This window comes from Schistocerca nitens, chromosome 2 (genome assembly GCF_023898315.1).
Source record: "Schistocerca nitens isolate TAMUIC-IGC-003100 chromosome 2, iqSchNite1.1, whole genome shotgun sequence".
Classification (NCBI taxonomy): domain Eukaryota; kingdom Metazoa; phylum Arthropoda; class Insecta; order Orthoptera; family Acrididae; genus Schistocerca; species Schistocerca nitens.
The window spans coordinates 580,282,682-580,303,177 of record NC_064615.1 but is presented as its reverse complement, the minus strand read 5'-3'; the positions used below and the strand labels follow the sequence as shown (position 1 = coordinate 580,303,177).

The 20,496-nt window shown below is 36.1% G+C and overlaps 1 protein-coding gene across 3 annotated transcripts in view; it reads right to left on the bottom strand.

Annotated features, from left to right (window-relative positions):
• Positions 1-20,496, bottom strand: part of LOC126236637 (stimulator of interferon genes protein homolog) — a 351,257-nt gene that overhangs the window by 124,904 nt on the left and 205,857 nt on the right. For all 3 annotated transcript variants that reach the window (XM_049946092.1, XM_049946090.1, XM_049946091.1), the window contains one exon: positions 15,618-15,802. In XM_049946092.1, coding sequence (XP_049802049.1) covers positions 15,618-15,802 — 185 coding nt within the window. The remainder of the gene's footprint in view (positions 1-15,617; positions 15,803-20,496) is intronic.

Sequence of the window (20,496 nt, the reverse complement as noted above, 5' to 3'; positions counted from 1 at the left end):
ATTTATTTATGAGAAGTAAAAAAATTTCTTATGGTTTTGAAATGCAATATGTATTTTATTGTTTGTGACTGAAAATATTTCTGAATGAAATAACATTCAATGTGACTTGCATTTCTATTCTGTCTGTGTCCACAGAAATTTATGTTTATGAATTCTAACTATAATTTGGGAATTATTATGCTTTACTTGAATGAATCTGTGTTTAGGCTGGTAGGTGGGAAGTCAGACTTGTTGGTTTATCATTGTAATACTTCAAAATTTTAGTCAGAAAATGGACATGGTTGTTACAGAAAAACAAATGCATCATTATGAAATTTGTTGTGAATAGAGATCTCTAAGCTGGTATTTCATAAATTGTGACAATGTTATTTACTATCTCAGTAACATTCCACAATAAGTGTTGACCAGAGAAAAGGGGATATTTATCAGACAGCACAAATTGTGAATGAAATTGTGATAGCTATGTGTTATGTAAGTACTTACTGTGATCAAACTCTAGAAACGTTGAAAATGTAATAGGAAAGCAGTCAAGAATTACTGATTATGAATACACTTTATTCAAAATGTTTTTGTAATTGAGAATTGACATAGTTTTGTGGATTGTGATATGTTGAAGGATGAGGTGATATATGTTATACTGAGATATTATGTAGACAATGACAATACTGTTGATGGTGATGATGATGATGATACTTTTGTTAATGACAGTAGTGCTGGAGATTTTTAGTTTTGAATTATAGTATTAAATGATTATTAGGTTACGAGTTATGTAGTATGTATTTACAACGAAGAGTGAAATTTTTTTGTGAATATATCCTAATAACTTTGCAATGATAACATATTGCTGAGATAATGAAGTAATAACAGTTAACTGTGGAAAATATTACAAAAATAATGTAGTCACTACTGTGAATAAGTACAACCAAAGTATAATGTAGAAACAAATGTCAGGCTTATTCAATGACAACTGAAACAGAAATGTGTATAAAAGAGAATAAAAGGTTATGGAAATTAGAAAGATGTTAAAAATTGATTTACAAATAATAAGGTATGAAAGTCATTGTAACTAAAGAAATTTAAATGCTTTTCCCATTTTAATATAAGGGAGAAATCATATTTTGTTACGTATTTCTGTTGAGTAAAGCATTTTGAGGTAAAAAATCTGATGTGTTTGAGGCTATTCTTGAATTTTCTATCACTGCTAATGTAGGGATATTTGGCATATTATACGCAGCTTTGTCATATGTATTAGTAAATAGCAAATCTTATCGTTTATAACAATAAAATTCTTGGATGGAACAATATGTACAATAAAATGGGAAAGGTAACCACTTACCCATATAGGATCGATGCACGGAGCACACTACCACATAACAGAAAACAGCATTACACTAGCTTTCAAGTACTAGCTCTTTTTCCAGCAGTAGCACAAGCAATCACACACACAATCATACACAACCACATAGACACCCAAAAGCATTGTCTTGTCTTGTCAATTTCATCTTTTGTTTCATGTTTCTTTGAGTGCTAAGAATGTGGTTGGGTTGGGTTGTTTTGGGGGAGGAGGCCAGACAGCGAGGTCATCAGTCTCATCATATTATGGAAGGATGGGGAAGGAAGTTGGCCGTGCCCTTTGAAAGGAACCATCCCGGCATTTGCCTGGAGCAATTTAGGGAAATCACGGAAAACCTAAATCAGGATGGCCGGACGCAGGATTGAACTGTCGTCCTCCCGAATGCAAGTCCAGTGTGCTAACCACTGCGCCACCTCGCTCGGTAAGAATGTGGTAATTACACCTTAGTATGACAGGTATCTGAAATTTCCACATGAAACACCACTGCTCAAATAAGATAATATACCAGAAATGCTGTTTATAACATTGAATTTTGGTATCAGTGTCAATTTTTCTACTAGTAATTAAGTTTATAAATATATGTGTAATTGATTCCAATCAAGATGTGCAGACAGAACTCTGAAGAAGCAAGACCTTTGATTAATAAATAAGTGGAGCCTATACTCAGCATGATCAACAGATAATGAGACTGCAGAGCAGCTTAAGAAGAACATAAAGTTTATCATAAATTTTCTCACATTTATAAAATATTAGATACAAAAATAGAAACTCAATTATATTTTCCTTTTAAATAGCAAAAAAATCATTAACACATTTGATTAAGAATGTAAAATCTTTTAAAAATTATTTACTGTTTATCAGAAAAATACAAAAGAGAATGGAATGACAAACCTGTGAAACAAATGCTTCCAAAGGCTACAAAAAACTCATGCATATTTTATTTTCATGAAATTGTGGAATGGGTTTTACAAAAATGTATCTGCACACAGAAGTTATTATTTCATTTGCTATTTGTTGTACCTAATAGAAGCATTTCTTTCAGGATACTGTCAAATGGAATACCTGTATTTAACATAGCTGTACAGGTTCATTGTCTCATCATTTATTTTGAAACGAAGAGATACTTAGAAATAAAAACAAAGAGCTACCTATTTATTTAACACTGAAGTTTTCTATCATATAATCTATTAAATATGTGGTGAATGAATACTAATTTTAGAAATTATTAAAATTTTAGCTAAAATGTTTTGGACTGAAACTCATTATTCAGTAACTAGTTATCAGTATCCTAAATATAAAAATTTATTATGCTCTGTTAAAATATTTTATTTAAAATGAAATTATGATATATAAAGAATATGTATTACACAAAATTTCCACTGATGAAAGTTAATTACATTAAAAATTGCGTACCTCATTTTAAACCTTGTTATTTGTCATATGAAAAAATTACTTATGTTTCCAAAAAAATTGTCATAAATAAATTGCAAAAGAAAGTTTCAAATTCTAGAATAACCCATTAAAATTTGAAACTAAATCAAATAATTTATATCATCCTTTCATACTAATAAAATTGCAGTTTCCAAAAATCCATATTTTTGAAAAATTTATCCCCTAATTCAAAAATTATAGTAATTAGAAAAGTATATGCTTCAAGAAGTATAGCACACCAAACATTTGGTTATAAATGTGGGTATGGGTAACAAAAGAAATCATAGCATCTATCATTAAGAAGAGGAAACTACATATAGGGGTAAATGTAAATCAGAACTCCAAATTTATTAAATATGGGAGTACATCCTTTGTGAAAGTTTGCTTGGAAAGTACATTAGAAAATATAAAAGACAATTTGGAATCAAAATTATTAGCTTTTGGTACTGATATTTGGTCCAGTAAAAACAAAATTGAAAATTATTGTCATAGACAGGTAGAAGTAGTTGTTGTTTCATGTCAAGGCTCAAATAATGCACATTGGGCAAACATAGTCTGATGGTGGCAATGTACTGATTTCTAAGATGAACAAACAGATAGTAATGATGTAACGAATGTAGAAGTATGTCAATGCAAGTGTTGGTACAGTAAAGATTTGGGGACAGAGTTTGTTAGTAAAGGGGACCATAAAACTTATAAAATTATCAGTGAGGTAAATGAAATGCAACCAGCTCCAACCATGGTACGTAAAATTGAGACAGGTGTGTATAATCAAGATACAAAGACTTCAACCAATTTCCTACAAGGAAATATATGAGAGTAACGAAAGAAATCATCTAGTTAATGAAGCAGAAATTAACTGCCTGGCCAAGTCACATAAAGAGTCCTTAAGAATTAATGTATGGGATGGGGAACAGCCAACCAATATTATTGGGCGGAAAATAGAGTTTCCTATTTTAAGTTAAATAACTAAAAAAGAAAAAAATAGGATGGCAAAATAAACAATTAAAAAGAAAGCTATGGGGAGAAAAAGAAGATATGATAACAAAGTGAAATCTCCTAATTTCGAAGCAGGAGATTTGGTATCACTCAAGATTGAGGAAGTAAATGACAAAATGTATAAATTTCTACATGTGTCTAAAAACATATTTGGCTTAAAGAATACTAATGATATGGAACCATGCACACTAACTGTAAAATGTTTGAAAGAGGAACAATGGAATTCTGATTTATTCTTGAAGTTGGAAAAAAGAAAAAAAAGTAATTTTGTAAGTAAATAAAAAAAATTACACAGGGGTTCACTGCTCTTTAGTGCTTGACAAGTACTGTATACCCATTTTAGATGAAACCACTCTTTTCCTTTCTGGTTCACTCTTCCTTGCCTCTGCACTGTCTCTGAATATGAGTCTGTTCAAATGGTGGCTTCTGAAACCATTCTTTGGTGAATGTTTATTGGCTGATCCTTATGGATTTTTACTAGGACATAACCTAACTACTCCTTTTGTTAACTTCATAGAATGGTTCTTTTGAATTCCTACTGATACATGAGGGTTGGAACTTTGATAGTGACAACTATTTACTTACAGCTCATACAAAATAGATATCGGTTTCAAAGTTTTACTGACCTTCAAAGCAGTCACCAGCATTGTGTATAACCCATTGCCAGAGATGTGGAAGTCGTAGGATACTCTTAGCAGTGCCAGTTGTGTTGACAGTTCGACTGGCGCGGTCTATTGCCCAACGAATTTGTAGCAGTTGTGAAGCGAATGCCATGAAGTGTTTCCTTCAGTTTAGAAATCGAGTTGAACTTACGAGGGCTTAACTCAGGTCAGTGTAGTAGGTGGTATAGCACTTAGCAGCCCCATCAGCCAAACAAATCGATAACAGCTTGCACTGTATATGCTTGAGAACTGTCCAGCAAAATGATGGTCAGCTATTCATTTTTGGAATACAACGTACGACCAGTTTAGAGACAGAAGTGTGACACTTTCTACAGGACCCGACCATCATTTTGCAGGACAATGCTCAAGCACGTACAGTGCAAGCTGTTACTGATTTGTTTGACTGATGGGGCTGCTAAGTGCTATACCATCTACTGCACCCCCCTGACTTAAGCCCTCGTAAGTTCAACTCGATTTCTAAACTGGGCGAAACACTTCACAGCATTCGCATCAAACTGCTACAAATTCATCAGGCAATAGGCCACACCACTCGAACTGTCAACACAACTGGCACTGCTAAGAGTATCCTATGACTTCCACATCACTGGCAACAGGTTATCCACAATGATGGTGACTACTTTGAAGGTCAGTAAAACTTTGAAACACGCATATATTTTTTACAAGCTGTAAACAAATAGTTGCCACAATAGTTGCCACAATTAAAGTTCCAACCCTTGTAGTACAATGACAGAAAAAATCACAACACCAAGACAGAATAGTGCGACATAAACGAAAGTTGGTACGTGTGTTTCTGCATCAGAAAGATGGTGTCTATTCAAATTTCACACCAGTCACATAAGAGTGGCCCTAGTAGCCCCACTGTGAGGATGAAAATCAGGATTGCTTTATATACATATTATAACTTAATATTCGGCACCTGTACAGCACAGTGCATGCACGTTTGTGTGCTTTCATTCAACATTCTGCCAGTTACACTGGTTATTAATGTATCAGCATTTCACATTTGCAGCAGCTTATCTCAAACTTACATTAACCTGTGGTCTAGCTATGTTCATCAGTTACATATTTTACCTAGGCAAATGTAGTCCCAAAATTTCATTACCCTACATTAATTATTTTTTGATGTTGTGATTTTTTTTCTGTCAGTGTATTCCATGTCTGATCTGTTACTATACTCAGTACATAATGTCATGAAATGCATCAACAACTGCATTGACACAATTTCTTTCTGACACTAATGAAAAGAACAGAGGTTGGCAGTTCACTGCTCTTCAGTGCTTACACTCACTGGCAAATAGTGCCTCCCCTCTGGGTGAACCCATTCTTCATTTTCTGGTGCACTCTTTTTGACCTTTGTCCTAGGTATGGTGATCGGTTGTTCCACATTCTGTCTTTTTTTGACCATATTTTCATAGGAAGACATTCAAATTATTAGCAATACTCATCTAGCATTACAATGTACGGGTTGAGGGTTTTGAATTCCTAATAGTACATTGCACAGTACTACATGTTGTTCACCCTGGAGGAAGGGCTACATTTACACTAGTCACATTTTTCAGTACTGCACATTTCTGACATTCTCCTCTACACCACAAGTTGTTCGCCCTTGTAGAATCTTTACTTTTATACTATCTGTATTGTGGTTCAATACAGTCTTGCATCTTTCTCATTTGTCTTTTAAACATGGAGAATTTTCATCTTGATACTATTCATGCTTTCATATGACAATTTTATGACATTTTTCTCTTTAGCATATGTTGTCCACACTTGGTAAAATGTCACTTTTGCACTATTCATAGTGCTGAGTTTGTATCTGTTCTTGGGCGCCATGACCGACCTCATTTGAAGTCTTCTGTCAAGAGAGTCAATTTGGAGCTGGAATGGCTGCTTATGTCGGGTGCAGGGTCACACATTGGTATGGTTCCTGTTGATTCTCTCAGTAGGTGGGATTATACTAGGCATGGCCTTCACCTCAACAGGAAGGGGAAGGGTAAATTGGCTGGGGAAATAGCAGGAAAGTTAAAGGGGGGAGGCACTGTCATGAGTGGTAAAATACCAGGGGTTATAGGGTTCAGAAAAGACCCTTCTTTAGGGTAGGGAGTACAGAAAGAACGTAAATTTTAAGAGAGGTTAGAACTGAGACAAACCTTCAGTTTGAGAAAGAAATCAAAAAACATAATTCCAGCTTATTACATCAGCATAAACAGCTATTGGTTAAGAATTTTCAACAGACAGCAGATATTTTAACTCTATCCAATTTTAACTCAGTCAACGTGAAATGTCAGCTATCTTTATTGCATCAAAATATTCGAGGACTGAGAAATAAAATTAATGAATTAACTATCTGCATAGATGAATAAGAGTCTTCAAACCCAGCTGACATTATCTGCCTCTCTGAACATCATGTGACCACTGGTATAGAACTTTTAAGTGTTGCAGGGTTTAGGTTAGCATCTCACCTTTATAGATCAGAAATGGAGAAAGGAGGAGTTGCCACATTCATCAGGAACTGTCATAAATTTAAGAACATAGACATTCATAAATTTTGCCTAGAACAGCATATGGAAGCATGTGCAACAGAATTAGAATTTCACAAAAAATCCTTCATAATATTAACCCTCTATTGCCCAAATTATTATTTCCTGTAGAAAAAAATATTTATATGCACAGAATGTTAGAGAATAATGTATTTAACACATATCAGGTGAATTTTTGTTTTTGAAAAAAATTATTTTTTAAAAATAGTTCTGTGACTCTGAGGTCACAGTGGGCAGTTACATTGTTTGTGTATAAAGCAGCCATATTGTAACACTCAAGTCACACTGGTCAAGAAAGAAATAACGATCCTAATGCGAAATATAACGATAAAATTTGACGTGACTTCAGAGTCACGGTGGGCAGTAGAGGGTTAAGAGTATATCGAGGACCTGCAGGTAACTTTAATCTGTTTGTAAACCACCTTGAAGCTGTACTGGCCCATTTAACAACCAAAAACAAAGAAATAGTGGTTGCTGGTGATTTCAATGTAGATTTCCTTAAAGACTCTCCCAATAAGAACTTATTTGAGTTAGTAACACTATCACTCAACTTAATTCCCACTGTAAAGTTCCCCACTAGGGTAGCCACTTGCTCACAAACAGCCATTGATAATATCTTTATAGAAAAGTCCAATGAACAAAATTATATTACAAAACCAATAGTCAATGGCCTCTCAGACCATGACATGCAGTTCCTTCTGTTAAATGTTAATACTGAACAGGATATAAAATCTGTTAAATCTGAGCTCAAGAGGGTAATCAATAAGCCAAAAATTGATTATTTTAGGACACTCCTCAGAGACATTCACTGGACTGATGTTTACAGTGCTCATGGCATGAATGAAAATATAACATTTTTGCTAATAAAGTGCTTACCTTATTCGAACACTGCTTTCCCCCAAAACTTACCAAGGTTAGAGCAAAGTCTACAAAGAAGCCATGGATTACTCGAGGAATAGGGGTATCTTGTAAAACAAAAAGAAAACTGTATCTGTCAATCCGAAACATTTCCAATGTTGATGCTATAGCACATTATAAGAAATATTGCAAAATATTAGACTGTAATGCGGATGTCAAAGCAAATATATTACAAGGAAAAGATAGTCATATCAGATAACAAAATAAAGACAATATGGGATATAGTGAAGGAGGAGACCGGTAGAACCAGACATGAAGAGGAACAAATAGCATTAAGAGTAAATGATACATTGGTGACAGATGTGTATAGTGTTGCAGAACTTTTTAACAAACATTTTATAACTGTTACTGAAAAGATGGGGTTGTCAGGTTCGGTAGATGCTGCTATGGAATACCTCACACCAGGCATTTCAAGTAATTTCCATACTATGAATTTGACCCTCACTACCCCAACAGAAATAATGTCCATCATAAAATCTTTAAAATCAAAAACATCTAGTGGGTATGATGAAATATCAACAAAGTTAATTAAAGAATGTGACTCTGAGCTAAGTAACATATTAAGCTATCTGTGCAACCAGCCATTTATAAGAAGAATATTTCCTGAATGGTTAAAATATGCTGAAGTTAAGCCACTGTTTAAGAAGGGAGATAAAGAAATAACATCAAATTTTCGTCCAATTTCACTGTTTGCCAGCATTCTCAAAAATTTTAGATAAAGTAATGTACAATCGGCTTTATAACCATCTTATCTCAAATAACATACTGTCAAAGTCACAGTTTGGATTTCTAAAAGGCTCTGATATTGAGAAGGCTATCTACACTTACAGTGAAAATGTGCTCAATTCATTAGACAAAAAATTGCAGGCAACTGGTATATTTTGTGATCTGTCAAAGGCATTTGCCTGTGTAAATCACAATATCCTTTTAAGTAAATTAGAATATTATAGTGTAACAGGAAATGCTGCAAAATGGTTCAAATCTTACATCTCTGACAGGAAACAAAGGGTGTTATTAGGAAAGAGACATGTATCAAGCTATCAGGCATCATCCAACTGGGAACTAATTACATGTGGGGTCCCACAAGGTTCCATTTTGGGGGCCTTACTTTTTCTTGTGTATATCAATGACCTTTCATCAGTAACATTACCAGATGCCAAGTTCGTTTTGTTTGCCGATGATACAAACATTGCAATAAATAGCAAATCAAGTGTAGTCTTAGAAAGATCAGCTAATAAAATATTTGTGAACATTAATCACTGGTTCCTAGCCAATTCTTTGTCACTAAACTTTGAAAAAACACACTACATGCAGTTCAAAACTTGTAAGGGGTGTCCCACGAGTATATGTTTAACATATGATGACAAGATGATAGAAGAAGTGGATAGTGTTAAATTCTTGGGATTACAGCTTGATAATAAATTCAACTGGGAGGAGCACACCACAGAACTGCTGAAGCGTCTTAACAAATCTCTGTTTGCAATGCGAATTTTGTCAGACATAGGGGATATAAAAATGAAAAAGCTGGCATACTATACTTACTTTCATTCCATAATGTCATATGGGATTATTTTTTGGGGTAATTCATCAAGCCAAGCTAAAGTTTTCTGGGCACAAAAATGTGCAGTAGGAGTTACATGTGTGAACTCAAGAACATCCTGCAGAAGCCTGTTGAGGGAACTAGGGATACTAACTACTGCTTCCCAATATATTTATTCCTTAATGAAATCTGTCATTAAAAATATATCACTTTTTCAAACCAACAGCTCAATTCATGGAATCAATACTAGAAATAAGAATAATCTTCACAAGGATTTAAAGTCACTTAGTCTTGTACAAAAAGGTGTGCATTATTCAGGAACATACATTTTCAATAACTTGCCAGCAGCCATAAAAAGCTTAACAAGCAATGAAATTCAGTATAAGAGAAGCCTAAAGGATCTATTGGTGGCCAACTCCTTGTGTTTGTCGTGTATTGTTGTTTTTCTGACATGTTCCACATCCTGGAGGATCTCCTCACTATGGATCAATTGGAATGAAGGTAAATCTAATCTAATCTAATCTAATGCTTTACGATGTTTTTGACAATTGGAGAACTTTCACATTTACACTATTCATGTTGTTCTTGCAATGTTGTTTACACTTGCAGAATTTTCACATTTACACTATTTACATTAGGCTTCAATATGGATATGTCCTTTTGCTCTATGCTGCATGTTATTCACCCTTGCACGAATTTCACCTATACGCTATTCATACTTTTATGAAACTATTTTATCACACTGTGCTACAGGGGGTTAGAGGTGTAAGTGCAGATATTGTGACCACTGGTATCTTAGTATGTACCCACTCCAGTATGTCTGTTATTTTGTCTTTGCATCTAACAGTCTTCCTGAAAAAAAGTCACATAATTTACTACATGATGTTTTCTGCACAGTTGTAGCTGCACCACTAAGTGGACTATGCCTCTCAGTAGAGACTACCATTTTCCATCCATATGCCCACACTTCATCACCTGACCTGTTGCACAGGGAAAAACAAGCATTAAAGGCTTACTCTTGCCACATCTACTTGGATGTACGAACTACACTAAAAACATACTAATCCTAATGGCTATAATTATTAGTATGCAAATGAAGTACAGTACTGATGTAATGTTGTTCTGTGCACTGTCCTCAGCCACCAATAAAAATATCCTCACTAATACTCCGAACACCTTGTATATCATCCACCATTCATAAAATTTCACTTTTACACAATTCATGTTTTTCATCTGATAAAAAAATTGTCAGGGACAACCACATCTACAGCAAGTAGCAGGAAATTAAAGTATGGCATATTTTAAAATGCAGTCATAACATGTTCTTACAATGAGTAACACAAGATTCCTGTCACTTATATCTTGCGCTATCCTGTCTTTAGATGGTAAGTAAATGGTAATCATCTTCTACTATGCTTAACTGAAATGTAAATAAAAATAATATTGCAGCCTTTATTAACTATGCTAAGAGAATGGAAGCAAATGATATTTCAGCAAAATTAAGTGAAAAACGTTGTATTTTATCTTTTAATCTAATAATGTTGACATGTTGCACCAAATATTGAATTTCTTGCAGCGAAAAATTATGTAAAATTTGAAACAAGATAAAAATTACACAAATCAAATTCATGTGCCTGTGTAATGTGTTTTCAGAAAAATTTGTGACAGTGTAACTGCTGTTCAAAATTAAATAATTCCTGGATTAACTCGCATGTTATCTGTCGTGTAAAGGGAAATTATGGATTCTCTATGTTAACTATCCTCATTTGTGATCCTTCAGAGTTATTGTATCAATAGGGCTAAGTAAGGAATTGACATTTAATAATGTTTTAATAAAGAAGTATTTAATGGAATATTGAGGTATATAAAGTAATGAGGAATTAATGCAATTGTATAAAGTGATGAAGTCATACGAAATATATGAAATAATGAAGTTAATAATGGAGAATAAGAAATGTATAATGTGAAGTAGCAATGGTTATGGCAATTGTTAGGGATCCAGTCTTTGTATTACTTAAGGTTTGGGATTGCACTTTATCACTTTTAACTGCTGTTCAAAATTAAATAATCCCTGGATTAACTCGCATGTTATCTGTCGTGTAAAGGGAAATTATGGATTCTCTATGTTAACTATCCTCATTTGTGATCCTTCAGAGTTATTGTATCAACAGGGCTAAGTAAGGAATTGCCATTTAATAATGTTGTAATAAAGAAGTATTTAATGGAATATTGAGGTATATAAAGTAATGAGGAATTAATGCAATTGTATAAAGTGATGAAGTTATACGAAATATATGAAATAATGAAGTTAATAATGGAGAATGTGAAAGGTATAATGTGAAGTAGCAATGGTTATGGCAGTTGTTAGGGGTCCAGTCTTTGTATTACTTAAGGTTTGGGATTGCACTTTATCAGTTAGCAACTGTAACTAAAGATATAAGTGCCAGTAAATATTAAGACACGATTATGTATGAGAGATAGACTGTCTATGTGATCTGAGGCAACGGTCTGATAATTTATATAAAAATTATGGCACTGTGGTTAAAACAATTCAGTAATCTCATAAAAGCAATGGTAATGTTGAAGGAAAAGCCAACAAAGTTGTTCAAAAATGTGGAATGAAATATTGATTATTTATCAATTCAAAAGGTATATACTGTGTAAATTTGTTTCCAGGATACTGATGGAGAGAAAAAATGTAAAAAAAAACCTGGCAGAAATTAACAACTGACTACAGTAACATTAACAGCAATTGAAATTTTAAAATGAAATAATGTTCTCTGAGTCTAAGACCAGTTGAGTCTCCAGTAGAGCTCCCATCCAGTTCACTTGAAATCCATAGTAATGAAATGCTAAAAATCTTCCTTTTTTTTTAAGGATTTATAAATTTTCACAGGTATGTTGCAGATTTATAATACTGATTGCTAATTGTTTTTTTCCATGTTTCTGCAAATTGGATATTGAGTAATGTGATGGCAGGCTCATAAATGACTAGAATGATCTCTCCCCAAGTACTAATAGATGCTGGGGGTCAGGCTAAGGCCATGGACTCAACGAAGTACGCTGATTGTGAGTTCAATATAATCAGAATTTGAATTGTTTTGTTCTTCACAACAGACAGAGACTCTACATACAAAAGAGCACATTTCTAATATGCACGGGAACTGGATGTACATCCTCATATCTTTCTCCCCCGTCTCTGTTCCACCCCTCTGTCCTCCTCTTTCCCCCTCTCTCTTACCTTGAGCCTTATTTATTGTTATTGCTTATTCAGATTCTGTAGTAGTGTTCTAATCATAAACTAATAATCCATAAATGTAACTTTCCTGTTTACTAACAACATTGCACTATTGTAGAATATTGTGTAAAAATATGAAGTATGTGGGTCAAGAACTTCTCTAAATTTCTGATAATAACATTTCCCCTTTACATATCACATATTTATTTATACTTGTTTTAAAAAATAGATACATAAAAACACACACATATTCAAATGCAACATTGTGTCCCAATTTCCAAGCAATCGGTAAAGAACTTGTGGAGGTTTTCAGATTTGGAACACACAAACATTTACATTTTCATTTGTGTAGATGTAAATGTTCATTTGTACAAAACCATAAATCTCTGAAAGTTGTTCACCAAATGCTTTGAAATTCTGACATGTTGCTGGATTCTAATAGATGTGTGTTTTTATATACCTACTGTGGCACCATAGGGGATATGTTGTTAGCAAAAACTTCATGTTCTTTGTTCAGATGCTTAAATCCCCGAAGTTCTACACTGACTCCTTTGAAATTTTGTCACAATGTTTTTATTTATTGTGTGTGTGTGTGTGTGTGTGTGAGAGAGAGAGAGAGAGAGAGAGAGAGAGAGAGAGAGAGAACAGATGAACCCGAGATTTTTGCTAATGATGTATCCCTTTACACATATGGCTTTCCACCAGGTACGCAAAAAAACACTCATGTTCAAATGCAACGTTGTGTCAAAATTTCAAAGCAATTGGTGAAAGCTTTTGGTGATTTACAAGTTTGAACAAATGAATATTTACATTTTTATTTATATTGTTTTCTTAAAGAAAAAAAATTCTTTCTAAAAATTTAAAATTATGCATGTAACCATGTATTTTAATTCATATTCTAGAAGTTTGTGTTAACTATTTTTGTAGAACAATGGTCAGTTTTGCATTCAACATTTGCTCAATGTAATTTGTAAAAAAAGTTATTTACTACAGGAATTAAACTTTTCAGCATGCTACCTGTGCAGACACATGCTGTCTCTCTTAATATCTTTAGAATTAAGACCCAAAAACTGCTGAAAGAGGAAGCTTTTTACACTCTTAAGGAACATGGAAACTCTTCAAAAATAGTCCTTATTTACTAAATAACTCATAATAATTTTTGTTTGTACCAACTTTTGATGCTGTTTTTTGTCCCTTCTGGTATCTTTTCTTATGGGTATAATAAATTGCTAGTAACTAAATAATGTTGGCTCATGTTTTTCTATTAACCACACTGGGAAATTTTATTGTATGCCCTCTATTCTTTTATTACTTAGCAAGTAACTTAGGAACATTTACTTCCATATTTAACTATTAACCATGTGGACAAATCTGACTCTATGTTTTATTAGGTATGGTATTTTATTATGTGTACTTTAATCACGTGTAGTACCACAGCGCATTAAGTATCAAACAACAGAAAGTCCATGTTAGAATCTCAATATTACTTTACTCATCATAAAGATGACCCATAGAGATACAGACAGGCACAATGAGAAAGACTGTCATCATGTAATAAGTTTTCATGTGAAAAGTTACTATTTGCAGTGACTAAGTAACTACAACCAATTTCATGCTGTTTGTTAGACAGAACTCATCAGTGAAAGTGTACAGTTAAAATTTTCCATTCTTTCAAAAGAATCGTAGTGCATGTGCTCACTTGTGACACATGAACTGTCTAAATTACTGAATGCAATCTGATTGTCACTGTTTTACTGATGTCAATAATGTGAAGAGATTGTGACTTTTTGTGATCATCACCTGACAAGCTTGTAACTAAACCAAATAAGAGCTGGAAGACAGATGCCAAAGATCAAAAGCAGCACTACTACTGAAATAAAATCCAAGTCAGTAACATTACAGATTGGTTGCAGACATTTCTGTATTTCAACTGAAAGTGAATGGTTCCGGTAGTTTCACTCACCACTATTATACACAGTGCTATAGAATGACATTCAGAACATTTCAATATAAGGATCTTATGCTCAGAAGTGTGAAATAAAGTTTCTACAGCCACCACTGGGCTGTTGAAAATCCATGCACTGCTTGTATGAGAAGTTACCAGATTAGATTCTTGGTAAACAATTGGGCTGGAATTCTTGGAGATCACTGGACCACACATCTTACCATATAGTTTCAATGGTGCATGGTGTTTGAACTTTCTAGAGAACGAATTTGTCAGAACGTCCAAAGTACATTCCCGTACAAGTGGGCACTAGTTTATAGTTTCAGAACTATGGTGCTCCAGTGCACTTTGATCATCGTGCCAAGGCATATCTCACAGACAACCTCAGCAGAGAGTAAATGGAAAAGGATGCCCAATCCCTTGCAATAAGCAGTCCCCAAACATCATGTCTCTCAACTTTTTCCTCTGGGGCAATACCTAAAGTCCTTGTCTACTCAACACCATTAGGGACAGTACCTGAGCTTATCGAGCACATCTTTACAGTGCTTGATACCATTAGAGGAGAGTGTGGAATCTCACAGAGAATCAGACCAAACAAAGTCCAAACAAAGTCCATTGTTGTATTGTCAACAAACATTTTTAAAAACCACAGTATTCGGGTGTTTCATTCAGTCTATTGAATGCACAGTAAGTGCATAATGTTGTAGAAACTTTCTTTCACAATTTGAGCTATAGCTTCTCTAATGAATAATGTTCTGAATTTTATCCTCCACAATCCCCCAAATTTTTAAAATGTCATTCTGCAGTACCCTGTAGAAAAGCAAAATACTCTCTCCATTATGTTTCAGTTTTATATGATTAGTGGTAAACATATATGTTATTATTACATACTGCTAAACCTGAAATTAATACAACTAATTTTAACCCCAGAATTTTCAATATCAGTAATACCAAAAAGTAATTACAACTTACTATGGTATAAACAACACCAATGATGAAAGCTGACATTGTTTTCATGTTCATGTTCCAAACATTTCTGAACAAACGTATCTTGCTGCCACCATATCTGCCATGGATATGGTGCCTTTCTTCACAAAGAAGACTGAATCTTATCAGCAAAAGTTGTGTAGTTACCAATCCAAAGAAACAGAATAATACTGCAAAGAGAAGAAAAGCAAGAAGTTGAGCAAAGCAGTAAATCTCATTTAAAGTATAGACATTATACATATAAGACAATTACATTTTCTTAACATATCTTTAAAAGTACACAAGATAGTATAGCAGTCAGTTCTAGCATTTTTCTGTCACTTATGGGGCTTTCACTTTTGGAGATGATTGGTTAATGTGAAAAATGCCAAGATATATTGGATTCAGAATCCATGTTAAACTGTAACTGGGAAAGCCAGTTCAAAGGCAGAGGCAGGCAAGTGCATACCATCCCCAATGGGAACATGCCTAGTAAAGCACGGCACAATAGAAGACATGGGTGACACAGAACTGTGTATTGGGAAGGACAGATAGAACAGAGAAAGAGGAAAACTGTGGAGAGGATCATGTGAATTCAGGATGAGAGAAAGTAGTGACATGAGGCAGGGATGGAGAAGAGCAAGGCACAAGTACTAGTGGAGACTGGAGCCTGAAGGATTACAGGATCAAAGGATGTATTGAATGTGTGTCTATGTCCATCAGTTATAACTGTAGTCTAAAGATCACTAACACATAATCTCTAGTCGCTAATAGTGTTGATAGCGATGAAACTGACATCAGATCAAGCTTACCAGTGTCACATTCCTATCCACTGAGTTGCTGCCTCTCACTCCTAGTCAATCCGCCCCCCCCCCCCCCCCTTTTCCCCCAATGCTACCATTCCCTCCATGCTTCTTTTCTTCCCTCACCCATCACCTGACACAGCTTCTCACCTCAACAAGCTGCATTGGCAGCAAAATGTAATAGTCAGGACAATGCAGCCAAACATGTGCATATGTGTTTGTGAATGTATACTATGTAGCTTACAACTACAGAAGGAATCATCCAAAAGCTAACAATATTTTAAGTCTTTTTTTATGTGCCTGTCAATAACTCAACCATTCAGAAGGTGTTATCCTTATTCATTTCATTATTTATGTTCATTTCTGGCATTCAATCAAGCCTTCATTAGTGAATACTCATGTCCACAATTCCTGTGGACATACTTATCTTCATTGGCACCATTTTGTGCAGAGTTTCAGCTACCTGGCCCCATTTGATGTGTGAAGTGACAATGTGGTTTGAATAACGAAGAAAAACTTTACGGGATGTTTGTTTCTTCTTAATTTCCAAAACAGAAACATATAGCTGAATCATGCCAATACAGCTGTCATCAGTGTTGCCACCATAACGATATTCAAAATGGAAGTACAGTTCAAACTGAAGTACACACTGTTATGTGCTACACTCTCCCGTTGTTATCAACCCAACCACTAGCTGTTTCAGCTTGTCACTGTGCACCTTCAGCTGTGGCCGCTTCCTTTATAATGGTAGCTTGTGATATTATGATTATGGTATCAGCCAATTCATACAACATAATTACTAATTGTCTTGTATTCAAATTATCTTTTATATATTGTTAAATTACACTAAAGACCAATTTTACACAAAATTCAGTGCTTCAAACTAAAATTAGGACCCTCATATATACAAACAGAAGCATTAAGTTCAGTAAAATCCAAAATCAATATGATTATGAATGAATATGGGCAAGAGTAACCAAAAATGGTGAACTTAAATTAATGACAGTGTTTCTACCAACAATTAGTTCAGAAACATCAGTCATAATGTCATTCAAAAACAGCCTAAACTCAATATTACAGAAATATCCTGAGCATACAGTAGTAGTAGGTGGAGCCTTTAATTGAGGACCATTTTCAGAAAAGTCAACATCTACAAAAAAAAAACACATTTTTCAGGAGACATGTTTTATTGAACTGCTTGTACAATACACATTGCTGGTTCCTTAAAAAATTATATTTTACAAATAACTTTAGATATGTAATAGAACAGTGGAGAAACATTTCTATCAGTTTTCAGTTCCAAATAAAAAAATGTAAAAATTATGTTCTTGCCAAACCTGAACTCTTGCTTTATAGCAGTAATTTTCTAGTTTATTTTAACCTTCCGATAAATAATAATTTAGTAAACTGACTCATTAAGGTACTAAGCTTTATTATTTTCATTGTTATGTTTATTGCAACACTCTAAGGTCTTCCCATAGAACTCTTGAGCTGCTTCTGAAGATGTATCAAAAGTTTCTTAAGTTTGTTTACATCATCAGCTTTTTTGACACATCGTTTCTAGATTTTGCTACAACTGATTCATCAGTGTCCTTGAAACTATCCATGTCAGTTTTCTCCACTTCAACATTGATCGGAGAGGAAGTGTATGTTGTTTTGTATTTGGAGATGGTAGTACCTTTGTTTCTTTTTTATGAATAAAGAATTCTGGCTTCAGATATTTTGAATTGTAGCTTCTTTTTCATTAATCTGTTGTCAGTGGAAATTGCACACATTCCACTCCTGGCCCTGAAGCATACAGGTACCATGCTGGCTCAGAAACTCAAGATAGTGTGATGGTAAGATTATGGTTTCAAGTTTTCTCAATTCCTTTTCAACGGGACCAAATACTCTGTCAGAGTACATAACTGTGATCCTGACTGGGAAGCAGTGAGCTACTTTGTTGAAAACTAACAATAAATGTCCACCATCAGTAGTAGATGCATATTTTTGGCAAAATTAATTTTTTATAGATGCCAAGTTTCAAAAAATTTCACAGTTTTGAGTGAAAGATTAAATGGGAAAATAGGCAGTTTTGATATAATTCATGTACTGTAATGGATTTGCCTCATTTACAAGTACTCAAATACATATACACTGAGGTAACAACAGGCATGGAATAGCAAAATGCACATATACAGATGGAGGTAGTATCATGTACACAAGATATACAATGGCAGTGCACTGTCAGAGCTGTAATTTGTACTCAGATGATTCATGTGAGAACTTTTCGGATGAGATTACAGTCGCATTATGGGAATTAACAGACTTTGAATGCAAAGTGTTAGTTGGAGCTAGATGCATGGGACACTCCACTTCAGAAATTGTTAGGGAATTTAATATTCTGAGATCTACAATATCAAGAGTGTGCTGAGAGTACCAAATTTTGGGTATTAACTCTCATCATGGACAATGCAGTGGCTGACTGCCTTCACTTAATGACCATGAGCAGCTGCATTTGCATGGAGTTGTTAGTGCTAACGGAACAGCAACACTACATTAAATAAATGCAGAAAACAATGTGAGATGTAATATGAATGTAAGCGATAGAACTGTAGTAACACTGTTCACGTTACGTCGCACTTTACTTAGCGTAGACCGGGACTGTGTCCTAGGCATGCCCGATGGTAACTGACTGGGCATGGCCCGTGCTGCCGGAGTTGTTCTTGTTGTTATGCCGGCAGAGGTCGCATCCGAATTCTCGCGTGCCCTCTGGTGGACGGGACTCTACTTGCGGCAACTACCGTCCGTGACGCGCCGTGCCAATGTGCGCCTCCCACAATCTTTCTGGTGGCTACTACACTCCTCCTCCTTCGGGGGGTGAAGCCACTGTGATCCACTGCATCGGAAGGTGGAGCGTCGGGCAGGAGCGATGACCTCCACATCCATTGGATTGCCGGAGTCGAGGGGATCTGCCAACCCTCGAGCCGGAACCTTCGAATACGGCTGGAAGTGACCCACACGAAGAGGCCCCCATCGTCCCACAACTGGCGCCCGGGACAGAACGGACGACAAGCTGTCGAACTCCGGATCCTGTTCCACCTCGGGATGGGCAAGACCCAGTGGCGGGGACGAAGGGGAAGGGACGACCACAGGTGAACTAGCCCCCTGAGAAACCGGGCCTGCTAGGGGGGCCGGCTCTCGCTGGGGCATCTCGAATGACGGCGATGCCGGTGCTGGAGCTACTGGAGGCTGCCAAGGCTGAGAACTAGCGCAGTGCGGCAGAGTCACAGCGGGGAGAGGAGGTAACGTTCCCTGTGAAACCAATACAGGTGCCGGCAATGGGGAAGCCGGTGTCCGAGAGGTCGGAGGGTGGGTGCCCGAATGTGGACGTAGCTGATTTTGGTGACGACGTACCACCCGATCCCCCGCCTGCAAGGTATAGAGCCGGCGGCCATTTCGGCGCAGGACCACCGCCGGTATCCAACGTGGATTGCGACCAAACCCACGGGCCCAGACCGACATACCCAGTGGAAAGCCAGGTACTCCGTTTTGTGAAGGCTGGCGAGGACCAGGCCGGAGGAGGTGCAGCAGAGTCCGAGGTTGACGCCCATGGAGGAGCTCTGCGGGGCTGCGTTCTCCCATTGGTGTGGTCTGGTATGCCGTCAAGAAAAACGTCAATGCTTCGTCTGCAGGAAATTCATGCACATACTTTTTCATCTGCGTCTTAAATGTGCGCACCATGCGCTCGGCTTCCCCATTCGATTGTGCATGGAAGGGGGGAGAGCAAACGTGCCGAATACCGAAGCGCCTACAAAAATCCTGGAAGGCCTGCGAAATAAACTGCGGTCCATTGTCCGAGACCAGGGTGATTGGCAGACCTTCCACAGAAAAGATTTTTGCTAGTGCCTGGATTGCAACTTCTGAAGTGGTTGAGGAGCAGCGAACCACATATGGGAATCGGGAATAAGCATCAATGACAATGAGCCAAAAGCCATTGAGAAACGGGCCCGCAAAATCGATGTGAACACGTTCCCATGCTTGGGTTGCCGGCGGCCATGAAGAGAACGCTGCCCTGGGAGATGCTTGTTGGCTCGCACACT